At 36.4% G+C, this 27,892-nt stretch overlaps 4 protein-coding genes across 4 annotated transcripts; 2 read left to right on the forward strand and 2 right to left on the reverse strand.

Annotated features, from left to right (window-relative positions):
* Positions 1-4,071: 4,071 nt before the first annotated feature.
* LOC126668927 (uncharacterized) lies at positions 4,072-6,643 on the reverse strand. Its single transcript, XM_050362164.1, has 3 exons — positions 6,402-6,643; positions 4,663-5,545; positions 4,072-4,491 (listed from the first exon to the last, which is right to left on the reverse strand). The coding sequence occupies exons 1-3, from the start codon at positions 6,641-6,643 to the stop codon at positions 4,072-4,074; spliced, it is 1,545 nt and encodes a 514-aa protein (XP_050218121.1).
* An 8,949-nt stretch (positions 6,644-15,592) lies between these two features.
* LOC126677090 (uncharacterized) lies at positions 15,593-20,418 on the forward strand. Its single transcript, XM_050371545.2, has 5 exons — positions 15,593-16,480; positions 16,560-18,810; positions 18,916-19,224; positions 19,317-19,404; positions 19,477-20,418. The coding sequence occupies exons 1-5, from the start codon at positions 16,477-16,479 to the stop codon at positions 20,251-20,253; spliced, it is 3,429 nt and encodes a 1,142-aa protein (XP_050227502.1). The 5' UTR covers positions 15,593-16,476; the 3' UTR covers positions 20,254-20,418.
* A 936-nt stretch (positions 20,419-21,354) lies between these two features.
* Positions 21,355-25,265, reverse strand: LOC126668935 (uncharacterized). The gene is made up of 9 exons (XM_056104420.1): positions 25,029-25,265; positions 23,300-24,145; positions 22,899-23,213; positions 22,407-22,769; positions 22,232-22,336; positions 22,003-22,154; positions 21,797-21,926; positions 21,459-21,707; positions 21,355-21,366 (listed from the first exon to the last, which is right to left on the reverse strand). The coding sequence occupies exons 1-9, from the start codon at positions 25,263-25,265 to the stop codon at positions 21,355-21,357; spliced, it is 2,409 nt and encodes an 802-aa protein (XP_055960395.1).
* Positions 25,266-25,631: 366 nt separating this feature from the next.
* LOC126665522 (uncharacterized) lies at positions 25,632-27,682 on the forward strand. The gene is made up of 2 exons (XM_050358340.2): positions 25,632-27,294; positions 27,405-27,682. Exon 1 carries the CDS (start codon positions 26,010-26,012, stop codon positions 27,291-27,293), a length of 1,284 nt encoding a protein of 427 aa, XP_050214297.2. The 5' UTR covers positions 25,632-26,009; the 3' UTR covers position 27,294; positions 27,405-27,682.
* The last annotated feature ends 210 nt before the right edge of the window (positions 27,683-27,892 follow it).

Genomic DNA, 27,892 nt, shown 5'->3' on the forward strand with positions numbered 1-27,892 from the left:
CGCCTAACTAAGGTGTTTTCTTACTTTGCAGTTACCATGGCTGCTCCTAATGATACCATCGCCACTCAAGTGACCGATAAGATCAACGAGATCCACACCGCAGCTCCAAACACCGATTTTCAGGTAATAATTAAAACCAATGACGATCAAGAGTGTGTTGGTCCGATTCTAGTTTCACCCAGCCATCTATGCGAAATTGCCACTCCGTTTCACGAAGAAGTCCACCACGATTCTCACTCGCCCATCAGTCATCCATCTGGGTGAACATAATGTTCAGAAACTGGCTGACCGAGCACAAGGGTTATCAAGAATGGGTGAACCGATTAAAACCTCATTTCGGCCAACTGTGGAAAGATGTTGGAATATATGAAATGATCGGCCTCTGCAAGGCGAGCAGACCAATAGCAAAGCATTACACTATGGGTGCTTCCCTCTTCTGGTCGACCGCCGTCAACTGTTTTTGCTTCAAGTTCGGCATGATGACCGTCACTCTTTTGGACATGGCTGCTATTCTAAACATCCCAGTTATCGGCGAACGTATCTCGCCCAACTTGGACGCAGATATCCCCATTTTCAAGTTGACGAAAGCCTAAAGGAGCTATGGTCCATTCGTCAACCTTTTTATGGGCGAAGAACCTTACAAGCCCGACACGAGAGAACACATTGCTTTCCTTGCATTTTTCGTGGCGAAATTTTTCCTTTGCACTTCATCATTCAGAGTCAAAACTGGCTGTTTTACACTCGCCGCTGTTCTGGCCGAAGGACGGAAATGCAACCTTGGCGAATTCATGCTAGCTCACTTGTACAGAAGTATGAGCGAGATCGCTCCTCACGCCGAACAACGGGTCTTCCAATGCCCTAGTGGTCCACTATGGGTCCTTCAATTATGGCTCGCCCTTTACTTTCCTGAGCTCTTTGAAGTCGGCCCCCATATCAAAGCCGAACTGTGCGGTTATCAATTAATTGCTGCTGGTACTCGCCTTCCCCATATCCTGGATGTTCTGGAGGTGTTCACCAACTCCGTTCGCACTTCAGAGCTATTTTGCCCGATTTTGACTTTGTAATATCCTCCATCCTGGTTGTACCTGGCTGGGACAGCGATGATACAGAATAAGCAATGGCCGATCCCAAACGGAAACTTGGAGGCCAATATTGGGGTAGCTCCTTAAAAAGCAGAAATTTGATCGCCGGTTTGGAGTATAACCGCAGTAGTATAAAGGCTTACTGCCCTAACTATGTGGCTCGGCAGTTCGGCTACAATCAAGGAATTCCCTGTCCTTTATTGATCTCCGTCAATAATCGTGGGACCTACAGACCCTCAGTCGAAAACTATGTCGATCTTCAATTCATAACTCGCCTTAATAGAGCCTATCTTCCCCTTATATCAGAAATTTCTCGCCCCTCTACCTTACCAAAATGTACCCCTGAATTTGATAGCTGGTGGGCTTCGGTTGTAGAATCGTGTTTCGACCTTTCTCCAAAAGAAATCCTCTCTCTTCATAATTTTTCTTTACCTCCTTTATCAAGAAACCCAACTCATGCAGATCTATTTCTTTTGCAGGCACCAAAACGTCCAAAATTCGAAGCTAACCTATTCCATCTTTTTGAAATTTCTAGGTTCGAACGCTTTTATAAGTTCAAAATGACCCATTAGATCGGCCTTGTATAAACCTTAGAATGCAGCGTCATAGGCGAATCGCTAGGACTAAGTACAACGAAACAATGAAAAAAGTTTAGAAAGAAAAATATGAAAAAACTTACCCTTATGAATTCTTCTTAGCTCATATTCGCCCTAAATTCAAGTATAAGAGTCCACCAGTTCCTAAGTGTAACATGTCCACCCCAAATCCAATTAAAATGCCTAAGAAACAAATTAATAGTCTCAGCCGATCATAAATAGCGAAGGGGTCACTTATACTGGCATCAGATGCCCTTCTGATGTCGAGGCGATAAGTGAATTGATCAAAAATGGCTATACTAGAATACCAGGTAACGAAGATAACATTTCGCCTTTCAAAGTCTTCTTCATTTTGTACTAACTTTTGCTTTTCAGTTGGCGTGCCGAGGTGGGGTAAGGGCGATGTTTATGATACCGACGGCGAAGATCCACCGGAAGCAAAGAAGTCCAGACGAAAGCGCCCGGCGCCTAAGAAATCGTCCAAGAAGGAGCCGAAACTCAAGAAAGTGAAGGCTGATCTCTCCGGGTCTCGCCTCTTTGATCCCACTCCTTCTGATCTTGAAACAAATCGCCCTTCCAGAAGTGCTCATTCATCTTCAAGGGGAGATACCCAGAATGGGGGCGATCATACTTGCGACGAAGGCATCTCCCTTCAAGAAAACCGCTCGTCTCAAAAGACTTCTTCTGAGGTAGCCCCAACGGTGTCACAGATGCTCAACTTCTCACCGCTTCCTGCTTTGCACTCGCCGCTAGGTTCGGACCTGGTGAACCTCCCCGCTCGTCTTGCTGCCAAGACTAAGGTACCTCAACTTTGCTCATTATTACCTTAATAGTAGTCTTATCAGCTGATCTTCTATTTTGGCAAAACATGGCATATTCCTGATGACGCTCCGGCGAAACACGAAAACTTGGCGGCAAAAGCAGCGGCTTTCCTTAATTCTGATAGTGAGGATGAGGAACTGCCTATGCCGGAGGGCGAAATATATCCGAAGTTACCAGTGGGCCTTCTGAGAGCTGGGGCGATCACCTGGACGTTGTTGGCTCGCTGAAAGCTCAAGGTGTAACTATCTTCAAGTCGCCTGACGACTTTGAAAAGATTAAAAACGCTGCAACTACCCTGGCCGACGCTCCTCTAGAAATTCTTAGCGAGAAGGCTCGTGGTGCCATGGTCAAGCTGTCTGCATCGCTCCCTGCCTTCCAGAAAATTTATAACGAGGCGACGCAGATCCAGACGGAACATGACCAATTAACCCTTCAGGAGGCCGAAGCCAAGGAAAAGTTGGAGGCGCTGAAGAATTCTGTGAAATCGGCCGTTTCAGATTTGACTAATCGCTGGGACCACGCCAAGGAGCTGCAAGATAAAATATCCACCCTGAAGATCGAACTGGAAACTGAAGAGAAGGGCATAGGCGAACTGCAGGTCTCCATGGACAAAAGCTTGCTTGAAGGGGTTGATGTGAAGAAAAGCCGGAATATGCTGAAACAAAGCATCGCTAAGATGAAGCCCAAAGTGGATGAAGCTCGCAAGTCTTTCAGCACTGTTCGCAGTGAAATCGGCGATATTCTCAGCCATTTTTAGATTTTTCCAAGCCCAGAACAATTTATTTTCTTTATAATTTTGTAATACTTGATTTTTAGTACTTTATTGATCGGCCTGGTGGCCGTATCTTGTCACAATTGGAACTCAATTTAATTTCGTATATGAATCGGCCAGTTGGCCGAAAGTTTTGTTAATGCTTGAGTTGGTGCTGTTTTCCTGTTATCATATCGTTATCGGTCTACAACTAGTCCGATATATAGAATTTTATTTCATAATGACTCATTACATGTGTTTGGGAAAAACGGAGGCCCCATTGAAAAAACACAAACAATAACAATTAAGAACTGAAATTACATTAAATATGTAAACATCGGTTTTCTGAAACGCCGAACGATCAACATTTTACATGAACATTGGTCAACTTAAAACGTTCGGCGAATATCTTTTGGTATCGTTACTCCTCGTCGGCTCCAAATAGTCGTCGGTCAATGTTCTCCCAACAACTAGGGACGTATTTCTTTAGAAACTGACCGTTGATCGCCCTATCGTGCTCCTCTCCGTCAATATTTGCCAGCACATATGCCCCACCAGTTAACTTGGTGGTCACAATAAACGGGCCTTCCCAGTTCGGGCTCCATTTTCCAAGTCGCCTGTCTTTGTGGCCAATAGGTAGAATCGCTTTCCATACCATATCGCCTATAGCGAATGACTTGGGTTTTACACGCTTATTGTACGCCCTTTCGACCCTTCTTTTCTGGGCTTCAAGGTGATCTAGCGCGGCTAGTCTATCCTCGTCGAGGTCCAAGGAGTCTATCACCATCTTGTCAAAGTAATCGTCCTTGGATAAATTATTCTAATATAGACGGCGAGTTGACATGACAGAAAGCTCCATTGGCAGCATTGCATCATATCCATACACCATTCGGAAAGGCGAAGTTCCGGTGGCCGACTTCTGGCTGGTCCTATTCGCGCAAACTGCTTCTGACAACAAAACATGCCATTGTCTTGGGTTTTCTTCAACCATTTTTTGAACTATAAGCTTAATAGCTTTGTTCGTTGCCTCGGCCTGTCCGTTGGCTTGCGCATAGTATGGCGTCGAGTGTACCATTTTTATCTTCATCTGAGAAGCCCACCAAACTATATCGCCTCCTGTGAACATGGTCCCTTGATCTGTGGTTATTGATTCGGGTAATCCGTGTCGATGGACGATGTATTCCTTGAAGAACTTGATCACAGCTTCTTGCGTAGGCGATTTCAGGGGCTTGGCTTCAACCTATTTGATGAAATAGCAAGTGGCGATGATAAGAAAAGTATGGCCATCTGACAAGCCAGGATATATCTTCCCTATAAGGTCGACCGCCCATCCTCTAAATGGTCGTGGCTTGATAATGGAGTGTAGTTCTTCGGCCGGGACATGCTGTATAGGACCACATTTCTGACAAACCTCGCACCCCTTAGCGTATCTTATGTAGTCTTGTTCCATCTTCGGCCAATAGAAGTCGTATTTATGGATCAGCCATCTCATTCTAGGGCCCGCCTGGTGAGCGCCAGCTATCCCTTCGTGTACTTCGGCCATTGCTAGCATTGCTTCCTTGGGGCCGATGCATCTGAAAAGTAGCCATTCAAAGCCCTTTTTGTACAAATCGCCTGCCAAAACCCCGTAGTTTAGGGCCAAGGTCCTTAACCTCCTATTTGTATGGTCTGACTTCTCAAACCAGTTTAAGATTTCAATTCTCCAATCTTGGTCAACATCAAGTTGGTAGGCTGAAAATCTCCTTTCGTCAATGGTGATGCCCCCAGTATGAAGATTCGGCATTTCTCTTTCTATTGCATCCAAGTGGAGGTTCATTTTGTACCCACTACCATGCTGAGCTAAATCATTTGCAACAACATTATCGGCTCTCTCGGTGTATTCTATCCTTGTATCCTGAAAGCCTTCGATGAGATGTTTTGCCTTGTTGCAATACCTTACCAGTAATTCGGACTCGCATTTGGATTCTCCAATTACTTGTTTGATAACCAACAAAGAATCGCCTCTAACGTTGATCGCCTTTGCCCCCAGTTCAGCCAAGATCTCGAGACCGAATATTAGGGCTTCGTATTCTGCCTGATTGTTGGTACACTCAAATTGGAGTTTGAACGACAGCCGGTAAGATGCCCCCAGGGGCGAGACAATGTGTACTCCGGCGCCTGCCCCCTGGCTTGTCCTGGACCCGTCGAACCACATCTCCCATATGGCTATGTCGCAAAAACTAATTGTTTCCTCCATGAGGGTAATTCCAGGATGATCGGCTAAGAAATCGGCCAACACTTGTCCTTTGACTGCCCTTGGGGGACATATACTAATGTAAACTTGGACATTGCAATCGCCCACTTCCCAATTCGATTTCTTAAGTATGGTTTCGATAGAATATACTTAATAATATCGGTCTGGGACAGTACGTACACCAATACCGGTAACATGTAATATTGAAGCTTGCAACATGTGAAGTACAAACACAAGCACATTTTCTCTATGTTTCTATAGCGAATCTCCGTATCGGTCAATCCACGGCTTAAGTAATAGACCGCTCTTTTGACCCCGTTATCTTCTTGGGCAAGCATGCACCCCAAGGATTCGTGTGCAGCCGATAAATAAAGCAGCAATGGCTTATTCGGCTTTGGGGGGGGTCATAACCGGAGGTTTGGCCAAGTACTCTTTCAGGTCGTCGAAGACCCTCTATTGCTCGCCCGTCCATATCCAATCATCGGTCTCTTTTCCTCAAAGCAAGACACTCACTGTGAAGTTGGCCTGCTGTGTTTGCTATAAACCGTCTGAGGAAATTAATTTGACCGATGAGCCTCTGGAGCTGCTTCTTGGTTTTGGGTGGTTCAGCATTGATGATCGCCTTGGCTTTATTCTTGTCTATTTCTACTCCCCGCTGGTGAACCAAGAAACCCAAGAAGTTTCCAGCCGAAACGCCGAAAGCGCATTTTAGAGGATTCATTTTTAATCTGTTACATCGTATGCGTTCGAACCCTTTCCGAAGATTGGCCAGATGAACTTCACTGGTATTCAATTTGACCACCACGTAGTCGATGTAAACTTCAAGGCAATCGAGACCTCTGAATATTTTGTTCATCGCTCTCTAGTAGGTTGCCCCCGCGTTTTTTAAGCCAAAAGGCATGACGACCCATTCGTACGCTCCTATCGGCCCGGGACATCGAAAAGCCGTTTTGGATACGTCCTCTTTGCTGATTGGTACTTGGTTGTATCCAGAATGTGCGTCGAGAAAACTGAGTATCGTGTGCCCCGTTGCTCTATCTATCAGCATATCGGCCACAGGCATAGGGTATTCGTCTTTAGGTGTTTGAGGTTTCGAAAATCTACGCACACCCTTAGCTTTCCATTTTTCTTCATCACCGGGACGATGTTGGAGAGCCATTCGGTGTGCTGGGCTTCCCGAATAAACTTAGCATCTTCCAAACGTTTAATTTTGTCCTAGATGAGTGTATCCGCTTCCCTTGACATTCGTCGGGGGGGTTGCCGAAACGGCCGAAATCCACTTTTCAAGGGGAGCTTATGCTCGGCGATATCGGGATCAAGGCCCGGCATCTCATCGTACGACCAGGCAAAACAGTCGCGGAACTCAATGAGTAAAGCGATCAGACATCCTTTGAATTCCTTGTCTAATCCGACGTTGACATATATAGGCTTGGGCGATTCAGCTGTCCCCAAGTTTACTTCGAGAAGGTCGTCTTGTACTTGGGCAGGATCATCTTCCAGTTTCCCTGTTGCCAGCTGTATATCTCCAATTTTCAGCGATCCTGTTGGATCTTGATCTTGGTCTTCATAGATGCATTCGGCTGATGCAATGTCGTACAGCGAGGCCAACTGTCTGATCTTCTCCCTTAATTCTTTATGTCGTGCTATCATTCTAAACGCTTGAGGATAGTAGATCGGTCGTTGCCCCCTAGGGTTACTGATGCTGGCCGATCCGAGTTGACTAATAGGCGAGGTACACTTATCTCCCCTTTTGAACTAAGGGATTATATGTTCCGCACTTCCTCATCATATAAACGTTCTTCAAGTACATTATGGTCTTCGCCGAAGGGGTTGGGGTCGCCCTGTACGACTTCGGCTTCACCGTCGTCTCGCCATATGAATAGCATCTGATGCATGGTCGACGGTATACACATATTGGAGTGTATCCAATCTCGGTCGAGTAAAATGTTGTAGTTGCTTCGGACGTTGACCACAAAAAACCCTTCTTCAGTTTCTACTCGCCCAACCCTTATTCGGAGGGTAATGTATCATTAAGCCGGCGTCTCGCCTCCGGCGAAATCGGTCATGTAGACATCAGTTGGGTCAAGCTGATCTCGATTTATGCCGAGCTTCTTAAGCATCTTTTCCGGCAATATATTGAGCCCATCTCCGTTATCAATAAGGACCCTGTTGACCAATACTCCGTTCAAATCGGCCTTGATGTAAAGCGGCCGAATGTGCCTTGTCATCCTTGTTTGGGGTTTATTAAGTGATACAACTGCCGTGCTATCGGCACTATCACCTTCCCGGGACGATTACATCGCCTTCCAACGCCGCCTTCTGCCCAGGCTTGCTCCTGTACGAATCGGGGAGCGTAACTACTTTCACTCCATACTCGTCCCTCACGACCGGCACCCAAGCTTTCAGGACCCCCTTTTTGTGCGAAACAATGACCTCACGGTCTTTGGGCAATTTCGCCTTTAACCAACCGTCTTTGTGGGATACAAGCACATCTCTGTAGGATGGTTTCTCACCAAGGTCTACTTCACTCATGTGAGCCTCTGTCCTGTAACTTGTGTCGACAGAATCAGCTGTTCGGCTTGCTTGTTTTGGGACCCATATCTTTCTGATCTTGGGAGTTCGCTGATCATATGGCTCGGTATTCGTATTGATCTGGCCCTTGCCTCCCAACCTTTCAATTATAGGCCTATTTCCTTGCCTGTCACTAGGAGCCAATTTTGCATCATGATTCGCCCTCGACTCCTGTCGTAACCTCTGCATTCGCCTCTTTTGGGTTTTTGTCATACGAGGGGTCTCCTCTGTTGGCCGAAAAATCCTTTTGAACAAGGTCTTAGACCCCCGCTGTAGCTGATGCTTCTGCCACTGCTCCGTGGGCGCTCTGGGTTTGAATGTCTTGGGATGCTCCCTCGCAGTTTCGGCCTTCTCGGCTTTGAAACATGTACTGCATGACGGGAAGGTCATTTTTGCAGTAGGCGAGCTATGGCGCTTTCTCTTCTATTGCTGAGGTCGCCCTCTCTCTCCTCGCCATTTTGAGCCATCGGTCTCCACTCTAGGCTTAGGTCTTCTAGGATTCCACTTGCTCTGTATTTGTCCTTGCTCCAGGAAACTATCAAAGTGAGGCCGAACGGTGTTAATAGAAACATACTTTGCATCAGCCTCTTTCTTTGTCGGAAATAGAAGTTTCCCCTCGTTGATCGCCTTCTGGATCACGTTCCTGAAGTTCACGCAATTGTTTGTGCTATGTCTCCGGGAATTATGGTACTTACAATAATCCTTTCCGACCAGCTCCTCTGACGGTGGGATTACGTGACCCTCGCTTAAAGCGATCTATCCATCTTTGAACAAGGCATCGAATATGTCGTCGGCTTTGGTTAGGTCGAAGGAGTATTCCTTCTGTACCCCCGCGGTTTTGTTTTTCTTAACAAAACCGGGCTTTCGCAGGGCCGAACACTCCAGGGGCTTCGTTCCCAAGAATTCGGCCATGTTGACTTCATCTTCGGAGCCACTATCTTCACTGTCCGATACAACGGCCACGTCAAGCTGATCTTTGTAGTAAGTCCCCTTAGATGCGCCTATCCAGCAATTCTTTGGGCCGGTGTAAACAGTAACAGTTACATTGATTTAAAAAAATGGATTATGTCTTGTTTCTTTTTAGATCTGAAAGAAACTATAGTCTCTCTCTAAATCTGACAATTGCCAAACATGTTATTTTTTAAGATAAGTTCGTCCATGTGGCGGAGTATTGTAGCCGGAGGCGGAGCTCCTCTCGTAAGAAATTGAATCGATGGTTTCCGATGATTGATCATTAGGTAATTGAATCATGGAAAATCCATAAAAAACCAAGTTCTTTTGGTACAGACCAGTGTGATGATAAAGAAATCGACGGTGCCTATGCAGTACACCTTCAGGTGATGAATAGTACCTGATGATTCAACGCTAAAGTGTCCCACTCACTTTCTAGCATGACCCACATTCATTATTTAAATAAGTTTATGTAGTACAAAACTATTATTTTCCAATTAAAATAAATATATTTTTATATTATATAATGATACTAATATTTATTTTAATATATAATAATAAATTTATATTAAATAAATCTATACATCATTTAAATTAAAATTATTTATAGCCAGATATGTGGTGGTTTGTCCCGCTGTGGTAGGTGTAAACTCGGTATAAATTTGATGTCAATTTAAAGTAAATAATTTTTTTTATTAAATTGATTATAAATTTAAATTTGACTTAGTTTAATTAAAATTAGTCTATTCTAATCAAATTAATTTATAAATAATTTACATATCAAAAATAACACACAAAGTGACAAATGAACTAATAGTAAACTTAATGTAAATTATCTAAGTATTTACTGAAGTGAAATTTAAAATAAATTTAAAATAAACCGCGTAAAGTCAATGTAAATTTAATGTGAATTTAATGTAGACTCCATGTGACCTTAATGTGAACTTAATATGAACTTAATATAATCTCAACATAAACTCAATGCCAACTTAATATAAATTTTGGATAAATTGTTATAAATTTAAAATTAATTTAATCTAATAAAATTAATTTATTTGTAGTTTAAAAATAAATTTCCAAAAAGACAACTAAATTAATAGTAAATTAAAAATAAATATATAAGTTTATTACAGTGGTTGGTATGAATTCAATATGAACTCAACGTAAACTCAATATAGATTCAATGTGACCTTAATTTTAACTCAATGTGAATTTAATATAAATTTAATATAAATTCAATGTAAACTCAATGTCAACTTAATATAAATTTCGGATAAATTTAAAATTAATTTAGTCTAATCAAATTAATTTATTTGTAGTTTAAAAATAAATTTTCAAAGAGATAACTAAACTAATAGTAAATTCAAAATAAACTATCTAAGTTTATTACAGTTGCCAAAATAAAGAGAATTTTGAAATTTAATGTAATCACAAATAGAATATCTCTTTTATATAAAACCGAAAATCAAGCTAATGTGAACCGGATGTGAACCTATATAAACTGAACTACCTTAATTCAATTTTAAATATAATTTGTCTTTGTGCTCTTTACAATATTAAATGACATTTTATATAGAGAAAATTTTAAAATTAAATGTCTGATTTTATTTTCAATTTTAGACCTAATTTTTAAATTCTTTTATTTTCCTATAATTTTCCCTATTTTTTCTCTTTTTGTCAGTTTCTTTAATCTTCTTCACAATTCCTCTCTCCCACTTTTTTCTTTATTTTCCTCACTTGCCATCAATTGATTCTTCTCTGTTTTTCTTGTGCGACTCTTTTAAGTATACTGTTTTTAACAGTCTATAAAATCTAAATCAACCTGATGTTAACCTGATTTGAACCTATATCAACTGAACTATTTTAATTCATTTATTTTATAAAATTTGTCTAACTGCCCTTTATAATCTCAACTGACATTTTATATAGATAAAATTTTGAGATTTAGTGTAATCTACAAATTGAATATCTCTTTTAAGTGAAATGTATTTGATAGTCTATAAAACTAAAAATCGACCTGATGTGAATATGATATGAACCTATATCAACTGAATTTCTTAAAATCATTTTTTTTATAGAATCTGCCTTGAGATATCGACAAATAAAACAAATTATTTGAAATGAATCGTCTAAAATTAAGTATAATAGTCTAAACTAGATTTTTTATTTAGATCTTGCATAATCATATGGTTGTGGTGTAATTTTACTTCTTTTTAAAATATTTTTATATAATGTATATACTTTTACTAATAAAATTTCAGCAAGTAACAATGGTAATCTTGTAAAGATAAGAATTGGACGAGTAAACTTAAATTCTAACTGAATTCTTCTATTTGCATAACTGATTAATTTTAATTTATTTATTAATTTTTGAAATTGAACCAGCAACGGTACTACCACACCATTCCATGTCAAAGCACCTCTATTCACAAACATAAAACAAAACCATAAAATTTCTCAATTGAATTGTTCAGTGGGGCAGTCAATCGGACCCACCGGCAAATTGAATCTGAATTAATGTAACTCTGTCATACACGCACTAAGGGAACCATCAAAACTCATCTTCTTAACCTTTTAGCATTCTTCACATACTACTACTCCATTAAATTTTTTTCTAGACCTTAACCCAAATCAAAATTGAAACCCGTATCATAATCAAAACCCAGACCTATATTCTTGAATTACCGTTCTTTCTCCAGCTACGGCTCCTCTACCCGTACCAGAATCAAAACCCAGATCTGTTCTTTCGCATTTGTTTATTATATAAGGAAACCTATCATATTTTGTTATAAAATCAACAAATTTTGGATTATAAGGAAATTGTGAAAACTTTTCATTTTTATTGAGAGATTATTGCAAAAAATTAAAAACTAAGGTAAAAACATTAGATAAGACCACTTTTGGGGGATTTATGTAGATACCCAAAAATGAAGGACTATTTTAAACTGTTTTTCAAATAAAAAGAGGTCAATTTAATACTTCGAGGGTAGAGGTGAAACATAAAGACACGTTAAGGGTATATGTAACATTTTTTCTAGGCCAGGGTATAGACGAAAAAAAGATTAAATGTGAGGGTTTTTTAAGTAATTAAGCCATTAATAAATAGAGTTTAGCTAAGTCATACGAGAATTTACATCTACTGTAAGATACTCCCTCTGTCCCATTAGAAAGTCATACTGTTCTTTTTCTCTCATATTAAGAAAACAAAAGACATTTTTTTTATTTTGCCCTTATTAATTGTGCTTTGGAATTGTACATGTTATTAATTACCATATAAGTGTGTTTAATTATTAATATAAAATAAGGGGTAAATAAGAAAGTTTAAGCTAAAAAGGTAAAATGAGACTTTTTAAGTGGGTTATAAAAAAGTGACAATGGGACATCCTAAATGGAAGGGAGGGAAGCTAATAGAAATCGCCATATTGGTATGTATATACCATGGCTCCCATTTCGTACCCAACAAGCTCCACTAGTGCATAAATTTAGGTCAGACACTATGTTTCACTTTAAGGAAATTTTCACGTTGTCTTTAAAAGTCCTATAAGAAGAACCAAGTTCAATGTCAAATACATCTCAACAAGCTTAGCTCACACACGATTGTCCATAATAAAGATGTCAATTCATTTACTGGAGATACTTATTCTTACATATAATTGTGATGCTATCAACACACCCATAGTGGTAAACAAGAATTACAATTTTATCATATTCAAATTCTAGTAATAAGCATCCAATAATGTTTAAACTTCTTTAAGTTTTAGAAAGTCATATCTCCAATCTAGCCAACTATTAAATGTAACTTTTTTTCCAATCACTAACTGATTTCAGTAATAACACCTATTTATAATATTAATTACATTAAAAATTAAGACTTAAGAACACATATCAGAATTATAAGAATAGTGCAGGCCATGATCAAATAAATTTATATAGATATAATTCAGGGTATTTGACATTCTTGTGTCCCTGACATACAAATATTTCCATATTTGTGCAAATTATTAAAATACTAATATTTTATCTTTCTTAAAAAAGATAATTTAATCCTAAACTTTATATAAAAGAACCATTTACCCTATAACATCAAAACATGAACAAGATAGAAAATTCTTTATTAAATAATTTAACCAAAGAGGATATAGAATTAATTAAACAATTAGAAAAATAAAAACAACAAACATGAATGGTAGACAATATATACAAAATATAATAATGTAATTAAGTCCAAGTGCAAATGAAATTAAAAATTTATTAAGTGAAATAGAAAATATAGATCATTTAAAATTAATTATAAATAAAATTTATAGACAACTGGAAATGAATGAAATAAATGATCAATTATCATTATTAGAAGATAGATTGACAAACATATAACAAATGATAAATTTTATAGCAAAAAGAATGGGATATAATGATCATTGAGATAAATGGAAGAAATAGGCGACACGCAAACGTTTACGATTGATGAACAATTTAAACAAATAAATAATAATTTAAAAATTGTAAATCAAAATATTAAAACTATGAATTACAGACCTTATAGTTTTGTAGATACATTATATGATGAAGATGAAGGATATAGTAGTGGAAGTCTAACTTTACCATTAAGCGGTTTTAAGCCAATAAAAATTGACAAACCACATAATGATGAAGAAAAATTAGATAAAATATTTTATCTATTAGAAAGTATAAAAGAAAAAGTTGAAGTTCTTGAATATAGAATAGAAAAATTAGAAAAACAAAAAGAAAGTAAAGAACTCATACATGAAGGATTAACTATAAAAACTCAAATGCTAACTCTAGAACAAAGATTAAAATTATATGAAAACAATAAAATCGAAGAAGAAGAATTACTAGATTTAAGTCAAAAAATTGAAAATTTAAATATGAATATTAACCAAACATCTGTTCCACTAAAATATGAAGAAGATGATATATCTGGATCTCTTAATAGAGAAGAAGAAGAAATGATAAAATGAAATATAGATATGAGAGATTATGACAATATGAAAAGAAAAATTTACAGAGAAAGACCTTTTAATAGTGACATAAAATTTATTAAGAAAACTAAAACAGAACCGATATATCAAAATGGAGTATGGTTAGACCTAGACTGTCCAAAAGATATACAAAAAACTATAGATGAATGGTTAAAAATGAACAATATGTCTATAATAACAAATGGATATAGTCTAGCAAAAGCATACAACTTTCTGATCAACACCTTAAAAGGAAATGCCGAATTATGGTGGAAATCCATAACACAGTTAGATAGACAAAGAATAAAATATGGAATGCAAAATGGAGAAATTCTAAGTTCATTTACTGCTAATGAAAATATAAAAGGAGTAATGCATAGATTAGAAGCCGCAATTAAAACTGAATTTGTGGGAGGAAATTGGTTTAATGAACGAGAAAATCTTATACAATTAGAACAACAATATCTATGGAAATTACAAAATTTAACGATATGTAATATGTGTTTTCTACCACAATATACATGTGACACTACAAAAAATTTGGCTTCTTGTGACAAAAAAATATGTGACAAACTATATTTTGTCATAATAAATAGGTTAGTTGTGACAAAAAAAATTATTTTGTCACAATGAGAGTTCAATGAAATGATATTGCGACAAATACATATTGTGTCAACCATTTTTGTCACTATAAAAAATAATTATGTTTGTTGTGACTAACTATTTTGACAAAAACATGTTTTGTCGCCGTAATTTAAAATATTTTTATTATGACAAAATTATTCTTATCATAATATTTAAAAAAGTTGTGACAAATTTTATTTTGCAGCAATTAGATATATTTTGTCACTATAAAATTTAATTACGTTTGTTGTGACAAAGTATTTTGCCAATAAAAGATATTGTAATAAATTATTATTGTGTCAAATTTTGTCGTCACTTATAAAAAAGTAAATATGTCTTTGTGACAATGTATTTTGCCAAAACAAATGTTTTGTTTTCGTATTTTAAACCTACAGTTATAACGACTGCATATGGACCTGATGTCAACCGTATGTCAACCTTATAAAACACAAACATAAACTCTTTCCACTACTGTTTATTGTGTCAAATTTATTTGTCAATAAAAAAAGTAAATTTGTTTTTCTGACAAAATATTTTGCCAAAACAAATGTTTGGTTCCGATATTTTAAAAAGACAGTTATAATATTTATTGTGTCATATTTATTTGTCACTATATAAAAAAGTAAATATATTGTTGTGACAAAGTAATTTGCCAAAACAAATGTTTTGTGCCTGTATTTTAAACTATAGTTATAATAACCGTAAATAAACCGTTTATTGACCATATGTCAACCTTATGAAACACAAAATACACACAAAATAGAGAAAGAAAAACTAATTGCAGAAAATAAATGGTAAAATAGAAAATATATACAGTTATAATGAAAAAATAAATTTTAGCATAATATTTAAAGACTTTAGTAACGAATTTATTTTTCAGCAATTAATTAAACTTATATAATGTTGTGATAATTAAATATTGTGTCAAATATTTTTGTCACTATAGCAATTAATTGTGTTTGTTGTGACAATGGGTTTTGACAAAAACTGTTTTGTCACTGTATATTAAAAATACAGTTATTATGATAAAATAAATTTTATCATAATATGTAAAAATATTGTGAATAATTTTATTTTTCAGCAATTAAGCGAAATTAAATGATATTGTGATTAATAAATGTTTTGTCACCATGGAATTGAAAAAAAAAATTATGATAACAGGTTTAAATGGGTTATGAAATTATATTTTATTTTGATAAAAAAAGGTATATGACAATTAAGATTCAAATATCCAAATTAGGTTAATCGAAGCACTCTTCATTAGGGAAAAACTTTTTTTGCTGAATATTGACACCACACTACCGCATCAATTCCATACGTTTGTACGCTTCTCACGCCGCCGCACTTTCATTGATTTGTGTTTGTTGATGCTTATTTGTCCAGGTATTTTTTAACTTATGAAAAGAGACTAAATTGATTAATGTAGGATGAATTTCACATTCAAATTGCTTATTTGTTCAATTGATAATTTAATTTTTTAACTGATTCGTACAAACTCGAGGTCGGGCTTAAAACTCGACGACTTATCACCTATTCTCGAGTTTATTAGCTCAGTAAAATCAAGAACTCGAGGTTTTGCTTCCATTTCGTCGAGTATTAAGACTTACATCAAGTTTGTGCTTTGACAGAGATAAAAAAGTCCAGTTAAGGATGTAACTCGTCGAATATTAAGCATGACATCGAGTTTAACATTGCAAACGACGTATAAACTCGAGTTAAGTTTAAAAATTCGTCGACTATATAGGCTGACCTCGAGTATGTTTTAACAGTAACACTAACCAAATGTTAGCCTTGTTTTAGAACTGCAGGTAGTTCAGGGAAAGAAATTGGATATATTTTTAAAATAGCTAACGGTATCTGATTTGTAATGGGTAAGTTTTAATTATATTTTCAATTGATAGATTTGTACCAAATATTGATGTTGCCTAATATATTATTTTGGTATTAAAGGGACGCCATCAGACAAAAGTTGGATGACGTCGTACCGATTTAGTTCATGTTATATTCAAGGGGTCAAAAATTTTCTGAATGTTGCAAAAGACTTTACTGATTCAAATGGAAGAGTTCGGTGTCCATGCAAGAACTGCATCAATATTTATTTGAAGCCATTGCAAGAAGTAAAAATGGATCTATATCAATATGGAATTAGTGAAAACTACACAAACTGGGTGCACCATGGTGAGACTTCTCAACCTCGTGATAGTTTAGATGGCTCTATTAATTCGGACAATGAATTGGAGGATAGTGGAAATGATGTTTCAGAAATGTTAGATGATATGTGTAATGCAACTTTTATGGACACCGACATGGAAGACAGACTTCCCAATCAAGATAATAACATGCTAGAAGGAGAAGTAGCAAAATTTGCTAAATTGTGGAATGATTCTCATTGTGAACTATATCCTGGAAGTCAAAAATATTCAAAGCTCTCTTTTCTTCTTAAGATGATTAATATCAAAGCACTCACAAATTCTAGTAATAAGTCATTTTTTTCGAATTTGGAGTTGTTCAAGGATGCACTCCCGAGAGGAGAAACCCTTCCAAGTTCAAGTTATGAGGTTAAAAAATTGATGCGTGATTTAGGACTCGGTTACGTAACTATTGATGCTTGTGTAAATGATTGTGTGCTATTTTGGAAGGAAAATGAAAATCTTGACACGTGTCCAACTTGTAAGGCCCCTAGATGGAAATTAGGTTTCGGAAAACGCAAGAAGGTTGCTCAAAAAATTCTTAGACACTTCCCTTTAGTACCTAGACTTCAGAGGTTATTTATGTCTAAAGATATTGGTGAAAATATGAGGTGGCATAAGGAGAAACGTGTAGATGATGATACGATTAGACATCCAGCTGATGCTACGGAATGGAAAGATTTTGACCAGAAATATGCTTGGTTTGGCAAAGATGCTCGTAACGTGCGACTTGGGCTTGCTAGTGATGGATTTAACCCTTTTGGAAATATGAGCACGAGTTATAGCATGTGGCCGGTGATTGTGACGCCATATAACTTACCACCATGGAAATGCATGAAGGAGAATTTTTTGATGTTATCTTTGCTTATTCCTGGTAAAGAATCTCCCGGAAATAATATCGATGTATATTTAAGGCCATTAATTGATGAGTTAAAAGAGTTATGGGAGACCGGTGTGACAACATATGATGCATATAGCGGTAAGAATTTTCAATTACATGCTGCATTATTATGGACAATAAATGACTTTCCAGCATATGGAATGTTATCTGGATGGAGCACAAAAGGAAAATTGGCATGTCCTGTGTGTAATAAGTGGACGTGTTCGCTAACATTAAAAAATGGAGTGAAGCAATGTTACATGGGTCATCGGAGATATTTACATGCCCAACATTCTTGGAGAAAAAGCAGAAAATTTGATGGCAAACCAGAGCACGGGTCAAAGCCTGAAGAGTTGTCAGGAGATGAAGTTCTAAGGCAATTAGATTTGCTTCCAAAAAGCCTTGTTTTTGGGAAGACACCTAACCAAAAAAAGCGTGCACGTGGTCCTGAAGAGCTCAATTGGACAAAGAGAAGTATATTCTTTGAATTGCCTTACTGGAAAACATTAAAATTACGTCATAATTTAGATGTAATGCATATTGAGAAGAATATATGTGAAAATATATTGGGTACGTTGATGAATATTGATGGAAAATCTAAGGATAACATTAAGGCTCGAATGGATTTAGAAGCAATGGGTATAAGAAAAGAGTTACATTTACAGCAAAAGGGAAATAAATTTTTTATGCCACTTGCTTGTTATACATTACCGAAGCCTGAAAGGAGAAAGTTTTGCGAATGGTTGCAGTCAATCCGGTTGCCAGACGGATATGCTTCCAATCTTTCTCGATGTGTAAGTGTTCAGGACTGCAAAGTTATGGGGATGAAAAGCCATGATTATCATATATTCTTGCAACGGTTACTTCCAGCATCAATTTGTGGGTCTTTGCGTAGTGAGGTTTACACTGCATTATCAGAGTTGAGCTCTTTCTTTAAGGAGCTTTGTTCGAAGACTTTAAAAAGATCTACAGTTAAAAAGTTGCAGAGCGATATCATTTTGATAATATGTAAACTTGAGATGATATATCCTCCATCTTTTTTCGTGGTAATGATGCATTTGGCAATTCATCTGCCACGTGAAGTAGAATTAGGAGGCCCTGTTCACTATAGGTGGATGTACTTTATTGAGAGGTTAGTTGATAAGGAAATTTTATTTTTAGTTTTCTTGCTGCAGTTTTAACTAATTTTTATATATCTATATGGTTTATTCACATTTACAACAAATTTGTTGTGCAGGTTCTTACGTACTTTGAAAAATTATGTACGTAACTTAGCTCGACCGGAGGGTTCAATTGCTGAAGCGTATATCACTAAAGAATGTTTGAACTTTTGTTCACTGTATTTTCATGGTGTTGAGACAATATATAATCGCGTTGAGAGAAATAATTTTCCTGTGCAAATAGGAGTGGAAAATGGATTTTCCATATTTTCAAACAATGCAAGACCTTTAGGAGCTACAGAATATAAAACGTTATCCCATTCTGATTTTGAAAAATTGCAGTGGTATGTGCTTAACAATTGTGAGGATGTTGATGAATATCTTAAGTAAGTTATTTTATTTTGAAAAAACAAAGACTTTAGAGTTTCAAAATAGCTTTATTTTACACTTTTTATCTAATTTTATAAACGTTGTGCAGGATTCACATTGAGGAATTACAAAAGGAAAGTGTTATAGATGTGCAAAAAAGACACCAGGCAGGATTTGCCAGTTGGTTCAAGGAGTGTGTAAGTATGATGCTATAAAAGTACTAAATATTGAATTATGCCTCTAATTTCACCATTAAACTTATTTTTCAGGTTGGACGCTTACGTGCTACTGGTTTGGTTGCAGCAACAGATCATATATATGCGTTGGGATTAGGTCCTGATATACGAATTGCTAGGTACAGTGGGATAATTGTCAATGGAGTTAGGTTTCACACAGTTGAGCGTGATAATTTTCGTCGGACTCAAAATAATGGAGTTTCAGTTACGGGAGAGCATAAGTCGAAAGAAATCGAGTTTTATGGTGTGCTAACAGATATCATTGACCTCCAATATGTTAATGGGAATCATGTTTTCTTGTTTAAATGTGATTGGTGGGATGTTGGCGATAAAAATGGAATTAAAACAGATGGCAACTTAGTTTCTGTTAATGTGAGCCGTAAATGGTATACAGGTGATTCTTTCGTGTTGAGTTCTCAAGTACAACAGGTTTTTTATGTCAGCGATATGAAAAATGGAGGTCATTGGAAAATTGTGCAAAAATCATTTCACAGGAATATATTTGATGTGCCAGAAAAGGAAAAAGTGTGCAATGAAGATTCAATATTGAATGATGAGCCCTATCAGCAATACGAGGCAGATAATAGTCATGAAGTCGATCAAAATGGTGGTGAAAATTTGGAACTCTTGCATCCTATAGATGTATTACCGGATGAAGTTGATGTTGGTCAAATGTTTCAAGGTCAAAACTCAAACCCGATTTATTCTAGCGATGAGGAGGATGATACTACGATCAATTATGATGATGCCGACACTGATGTACTAGAAGACTCAAATGACAGTGACAATGAAGACGAAGACGATGATTAGTGACTGAAATTTACCGCTTATTGAACTCTTTTTGGATTCTTGTAGCTTGTTTGAAAGTATGAATTTTACTGAGAGATGCTTTTTTATATTGCCTTGAATGTAGATTGTAGAATTTTGGTGTTTTATGGCAGTAGTTATGCAGCCCAACATGAAATTTGTGGAAAACTGGATAGCAGAAACTCGATGTGTTGATGAAAACTCGTCGAGATATTAGACACACATCGAGTTTGAACGTATGGAATTATATATGAGATATCAGCCAAACATTCAATTGATTCCTTTGGTTTAGTTTGATTTTAAGGTTTGGTGTAATACCAATTATTTTTTCTCAATTTTGTACTTCTACTATAGAACAGAACAGAAAAATAGAATTGAACTCCTGCCTTTTAATATAACTATTGACAATTCACAATTTTGCGGAAATTTGCTAAAACACTACACATATTGTAACTACCTGTTTTTACAAATACTCTAAAATAGTCTTCAAATAAGAAATAAATGGACATTTATGTCCTCCAAGCAAAATAAAAGTGTGACAAAAAGGAGACTTTCTTTACAAACAAAAATCAATAACATTCTTCATCTTGAACCTCCATAAATTAGCTTCCTCTTCACTCCCTAGGCAGATGTTCTCTTGAGTTTTAGAGGACCCTCATCTTCACTAACACAACAAGAGCTTTCCTTCCAACGAGCATACAAATATAATGACGAAGCGTAACGAGCACGGTGTTCTTTGACATCATAATCATGCCCCATAACTTTCCCATCAACAAAGAACTCAGCAGCGGAAAACATATGAACTCCACAATCACTACGAAAAGTGAGAAAAAAATAAAAAAACATAAGAAACAAGGTTGACATTAGGTTCCTATTCTGTGACCATAACTCTTTAATATAACCCAACCAACTAAAGCTAAAAACAAATTATAGACTTACACATCATTTTGGATAGGCATGTTTTCCACAATCTCTATTCTGAACGGATCAGTTATTCTCTTTCCCTCATAAGCACCGGCAGTAGTATCGATGTCATCTCGAGAATCATAAAAATTGGTAGCTTGAAGGAATAGTGGAAGTAACACACTATAGGAAGTAACATATTCAGTTGCTGATCTGTCATATTGCGCCGACCTCAACGAATTGTAGATATAGATGCATCGTTCCTTGAAATTCAGGCGAGCCAAAATCCAATGCCAATCGTTAACACAATTGATCGGAAAAAGAACATCGTCAACATCAGCCCAATTCGTATTGCAACGCATAGCACCACCTTTAATGTAGATAGCCACTGTATGTTTCAAAGAAACAAGTGACACATCTTGCTTTTTCTTGTATGCTGTGTAGAGAGTTTGAATACGCCGATCAAAATAATTATCAGTTGACGTACATCTACTGTTTGCAGCACATCCAGATTTTATTTTCTTTCTCAGATAATAAAAGAGAACATCTACATGCTGCCAAATAAACAAAATTCAAGGTTAAGTAGCCATACAGTCACAACAATGTTATTAACTAAGTGAGCATTAAAACAGGATTTACTTACAGAACACTCAAGAGGCTTTCCAACGTGGTAGAGATGGTAAAACCAGGATTTCGTTTCAATATCAACCACGCCAAGAGAAAGACGAGGATGGAATTTATCAATCTTTGGATCGTATATCCAGTATTGTCTTCTAAACAAACAAAGAAAAAAAAATTAAATAAGTGAGCATTAAAACAGAACTGAAAAAAGTTAGTCGAGATACGAACTTGGCCCCTTTAGGACGTCCTTCTTCCAGCCAATTCTGAATGATGTCTTGTTTGGTGGCATCACTGAATAAAATGTGATTAGCATCAAATGGACAAATACGGACTTTACAACCAGTTTGCGTCGGTATGAAGCGGCTTGAAGAAGGACCAGACTACCAAAAACATAAGAGAGGATACAGTAAGTAAACTATAAAATTAAACTATAAATATAATTTAAAGCAAACAATACCTCCTTTGATTTGAATTCAGCAATCGATTCACTTGCATTTTTTTTAGTCTGATTGATGGTGTCATCTGGTGGAGATTTTAAATTCAACTCGCTTTGTCGCGAAACCTAGTAAATTGACAATAAACAAATTAATATAGTTAATCAAAACAGCTTAATATCAAATTATTAAATATACCTCAAAATTCGGAGAGATAACATCAACGTGTTCGGAAGAAACAATAACACAAGGTTCACCACGGTCATCCTTGCCTTCAAGTACAGCCTTCTCGCAAACCAAATCTTCCAATTCGACTTTTTCAGCACCTTCTTCTTCATCAGCAGACTCCCTACCATCCCTTTCTTTGCTGGAAGTAGCTTTAGTATCAGCAGAAACAGGAACAACAGACTCCCTACCATCCCTTTCTTCTCGTTCCGTTACTATAGAAGTACCATTTTTACTTGGTTTCACTGAAATGTCCTCTGCAGGAAGAACAACCTTTTTTCCTTTGTCAACCCTTGTCTGCAAGCCATCAGAAACATCATGTTTCTCAATTTCAACCTGATATAGATATGGAGTTCACATTAGGTTCCCATCAGGTTACAATAACATAATATGAAATAACATAAATTATATTTAACTAAACTCTAAGTGATAAAAGTACAAAATACATAAATCAAAACAAATTACCGTTTTAGAATCACCAATCAGAGTTAGCCTATCATTCAATGAATTGACAACTGTCAAAAGTTCGGAACATTTGGAAGTGAATAAACGTTTCAAATCCATTATATCATCCTTAATCGTCTTTTGACCAGCCATCAAAATTTCCAGCCTCTCTTCCATAACATTTAAATTCGAAGTGTTCGACGTTGATTCACCGTCCTTCAATATATTAAATGCCGGACAATAACCCTCCTCGTTTCCCTTAATTTTTTTGAATAAGTCACCTAGACGAAGGGCATTCATCTCTGCCGGGGTTGGAACAATTGATCGGAAAATCATCTACACATAACAAATGAACACCATATATGAAAACAGAGTCAATGATAAATTACATTTGAAAAATTGAAAATTTAACACATACGAACCTCATCGGATGCAATCTCAACAAATAAATCCCTGTCAACATCAATGTATTTTGCAGGAACGAATGCTTGCCACCTCAGAATCCGCGGGATAGCATCTTTGTTCACTAGCTGAGCAAAGGTATTTTCCACCGCCGGGCAACACTCGTAGAACCAACATACCAGTGCATATGGTAAACCTTGAAGTCGATACTGGTAAATGTTGTCTTCAATAATAAGAGATCCCGGACTAAGAACAGCTCTTTTTGACAAAGAATCAAACGTGTACTTGAAAACGTCAATACCCCATGGATAGTCGTTCAAATCAGCCGAATCAACTACGTCAAAGTCCTTCAAAGGGATACGAGCAGTCCTCGGTGAAGCAAGCAAGAAGTTATGCAAAAAATGCATAAATGCTATCTTAAACCCATCCTCCTCCGACTCCCAACGCCTAGCTTTGAAAAAATCCTGAAGGGTCTGTTTAGAAACAGATTGCAGCCCGCTGAAGTACTTATCCAAAATGCCGTTTTCAACTTTTGTATAGGCATACTTACTGCTGTCACCTTGACAGTTTAAACCCGAGATCAAAGCAAATTCGTCGATTCCGAATTTCAGCCTATGACCGCCAACCTCAAACCACAATTCAGACTTCTTTAGCTGCTCCACCTCCCTCAACAATAAACAATGTATGATCTGATTTTGCACTTTGATCTTGGGAATATCAAGAAAGTAGCCAAAGCAAGATTGTCTAAACTTTTCCAATTCACCTGGAGTCAGAGTCGATTTGATATCAGAAATGACATCGTATGACATGCGCGTATCAATCTTCGAGTGAACACGATCTTCTCGGCTTACTTTAAACTGCCATAGCTGTATGGAAATTAGAGTGAAAACAGTTAGATATCAAAAATTTCACAAAGAACATGTTGACATGAGCCAGACGAAAATAGGAATTCGGAAAATAACAAAAGCCAGAAATTAAACCCATAGTATGCACACAGATTTACAGCACTCTTTTTCAGATATTTATAGTGCTTGTCAAAGTAAAACTGCTGGTCCAATTCAGCAGTGCAAAAAGTAACATTTTGTAGGTTAAGGTAATAAACCTCCAAGGCAAGTAAAACAACACTAAGCTGGCTCAGGTTCACTTCAAGCTTTCAAATTTTAGAGCTCCAACATAAAAGTCTCCCAGTATCTACATAAATGTACACTAAAACTGCCAAGCTATGTAACACGGACTCGGAAACTTGTAAACAAGACACTTAGATATGGACACGTAGACGTCAAGTCATTGTTATTTCAAGATTTTCCATAATAAAAATTGCAATTTTGTGTCTGAAACGCCAAGTTTCCGATACATGAATGTTGATTGAGTAAATTGTCCATCCTACTTAGCTGCCAATTAGTAAGGGTAATTTAGAGTTCATAACAATTTCTAACATTCCTCTCAATACAATGCCCAAAAATAACCAAATCAAAACCTGAAATTTCATTGTCAAACCCAGTAGAATGGAGGAATTAACCTTCAAAAACTGAAATTTCAGTACCCTAAAAAAATAGAGTTCATAACTGTACCTTCAAAACTATCTACCAACCAACCTAACCACAATTTTATATAAACATAATTCCAAACAAGCATACTTAAACATAATTTCAAACAATCATATAAACAGAGTCAATTTATTATTTTAAGACATAAAACAATTCTAATGCAGTAGGTTCTTAATTGACTTATAAACTAATGAAATCATACCTTAGGAGGAGATTTCTTGGATTCAGTTCTGGAAATGCCTTTGTGTTTCTTCGATTTCGGAGGTGAATCATTTGCATGTCTCTTCTTACTCAACTGCACAGGAGATGGAGGAACTGAAGCTTCTCCGGTTGACACTACCTTTTTGTTTTTTGAAGCTTTTTTTGCAACGGATTTCTTACCCATATCAGCGATTCTGATATTACCGTCGTTCTCAGTGGCAGCCCGTGTAGTCACCATGGATTTAGGTCATAAAGATGAACACGGCAAATTAGGAAGGAAGAAAAGAGTTTTGATTATTTAGGAATGAAATCAAATTTTGCAATATCAAATGGGTATTTCCCGCTATATGAAAAAAGGAGAGGTAAATTATATGATACATTAGACACACACTAAAGAGACATATACCTTAGATGAGGATAAAATTGGAATAAAAAATTTAAAGGGTGTTGAAAATAAATTAATGTTTTCAATAGAGGCATTTTTTCAAGGGTAAAAAAATGAAATCAATAATTTAAAATTTTGAGATTTCAATTAATTTGTTATAGTTTTAATAATTTAAATGATTAAAATTATTATTTTAATTAGGGTATGTGCATATAAAGAACTGGACAAGTAAATACTCGATGTCTGGCTAAATACTCGACGAGTTTTAAGCCTAACATCGAGTTTGTTTCTGTTCAGTGCTGCATAAACTCGATGATGGGTTAATATTCGACGAGTTTAAACCTAACATCGAGTTTATGCTAGTCCAGTTATGCCAAACTCGATTTCAGGCTTTGTTTTCGTCGAGTATTTAGACCCACCTCGATTTATTTTGAAAATTACTGCAATTGAAAATTAAACCTCCCACTTTTCTTTAGAAACCTAGAATCAAAACAAGTGAAAAAAAAATTTCTCTAAATCTTCCCCATTCCACAACCCGAAACCTAGCCTCTAAATTCATCAAATTGCTATCATAATCTTATCAAATCATTAACCAAAATGATGGCATCAACAAAGGGACGAGCTAAAAGAGTTGCTTCAAAAGGGAAATCATCAAGTTCAACTATGCCTCCGAAATTTGTTACAAGAGAAGATTTGTCCTCAAATTATGATTGCCCATTTCCAATTTTCTCCGACGAAGAAGGTATTCGTTACGAAACTATTTCACGCAAGCCTATTGTTATACCTAGATATTTTGATTATGCTTTGTTGACTAGGATGGGTTTGAAATCAAAAATTGATGAAATAGTTGGTAGAATGGGTTTAAATTTTATTGCACATGGTAAGTATCAAGTTTATAAAGAGTTAACTAGAGAATTTTATACCACCTTGAATTATGCCTCTAAGAATGAAAAAGCAATTTCTTTTAGAATAAAAGGGGTTGATTATAGCATAGGGTATGATTTTATGAATCAGAAATTGAAGTTGCCTAAAGGTGGCATTAGAGGTTGTCCTTCAAATTTTGATGTTAATAGAGTATGGAAGCAATTGACCGGTGAAGACTCGGTCGATTTACAACAAGCTCCTAATGGACTCATAATTGAACCATCATATCTTATATTTCATAAGTTCCTTTGTCATTCTATATGTGGTAAAAAGGAGTCGAATAGAGTAACGAAGGATGATTTACTAGTACTTGACTATTTAGTGCGACGTTCGGCAAAAAGTGTTGATTTCATACACTTAATTTTTAAAAGCATGATGACCATGGCAACATCATCTAAAGTTGCACTTGGAAATGGTCATTTAGTAACTTGTATAGCATTGCTTCATAGTGCTATTGATGAGGATGATTTGCATAAGATGGAATGTTTGGGGGATGCGTATCTTAATGAAACTATGCTCCGTAAAGCCGACATTCTTGATATGGATGGAGAATTGATGAATGTAAAGGACCGAAATTGTTATTTAATTAAAACTGGCCAGCCGAGAAGAGGAAAGGGAAGAAAAGCAGAAATAGAAGATGACTGTGACGAAGATGAGGATAATGTAAGTAGAGAACTGGAAACCGAGAATGGTCAAGGTGAGGTGGTGAGGGATGATGTCGGTATAGATCAACCAAGAGAGGAGGAAGTGAGGCGACCAAGAAAGCCGAAGCGAAGGGGAGCTTTTGAAGAGGAAGTACTTTCTTTGTTAAATGAAACAAAGTCCAGGTTGACTAATATTGAAACATCTATCGAAGAGATTAAAAGAGAACAACGAAGGTCACATCGCCGATGGAAGGCTTGTTTCGGCACCTTGGGAGCACATGATCCTTCACCTCCACATACACCGGAGAGTTAAGGTTAGTAACAACCAAAATATTTTGATTATTTCATATCTGTATGCTGTCATTCATTTGGTTTCAGGGCATTACTTTTCTTCCTGAAATATCCTCTGTTTTCCAAATTGCAGATAAGATGGGTGGCTGATTGCATAGTTGGTTCTAAATATCTAATTCTGGATACGCTGTTTTGGAGACTTGGAGGTGCAGTTTTGAAGACGTGGAGCAGATGTATATGCATAGCTGTTGATTATGGATTTAGTATTTTGAATTTGGAGGTTTATGTATTTGAACATAAGTAGGTTTAATTGTGATAAACTCATGTGTTATTAGTAGGTCTGAAATGTTATTACCAAGTATGTAATTAATTTGAATATTTATGAATTACAAATATGTAATTAATTTGTTACATTGGTCTTTTAGCTTTTATTTTTCTTTTCCACCAATTTTTAATATTTAAATATCTAAATCCGTAGAAAAAAGGATTATGATCTAGAAAATTTGAATAAATGTTAATATTTTACAAATTTAAATATTTAAATTTTAAAAATATGTAATTAATATTTTGATTACATCAGTCTTTAAGCTTTTATTTTTTGGTTGAGTCGATTTTTTAATA

This window comes from Mercurialis annua, linkage group LG1-X (genome assembly GCF_937616625.2).
Source record: "Mercurialis annua linkage group LG1-X, ddMerAnnu1.2, whole genome shotgun sequence".
Taxonomy (NCBI): domain Eukaryota; kingdom Viridiplantae; phylum Streptophyta; class Magnoliopsida; order Malpighiales; family Euphorbiaceae; genus Mercurialis; species Mercurialis annua.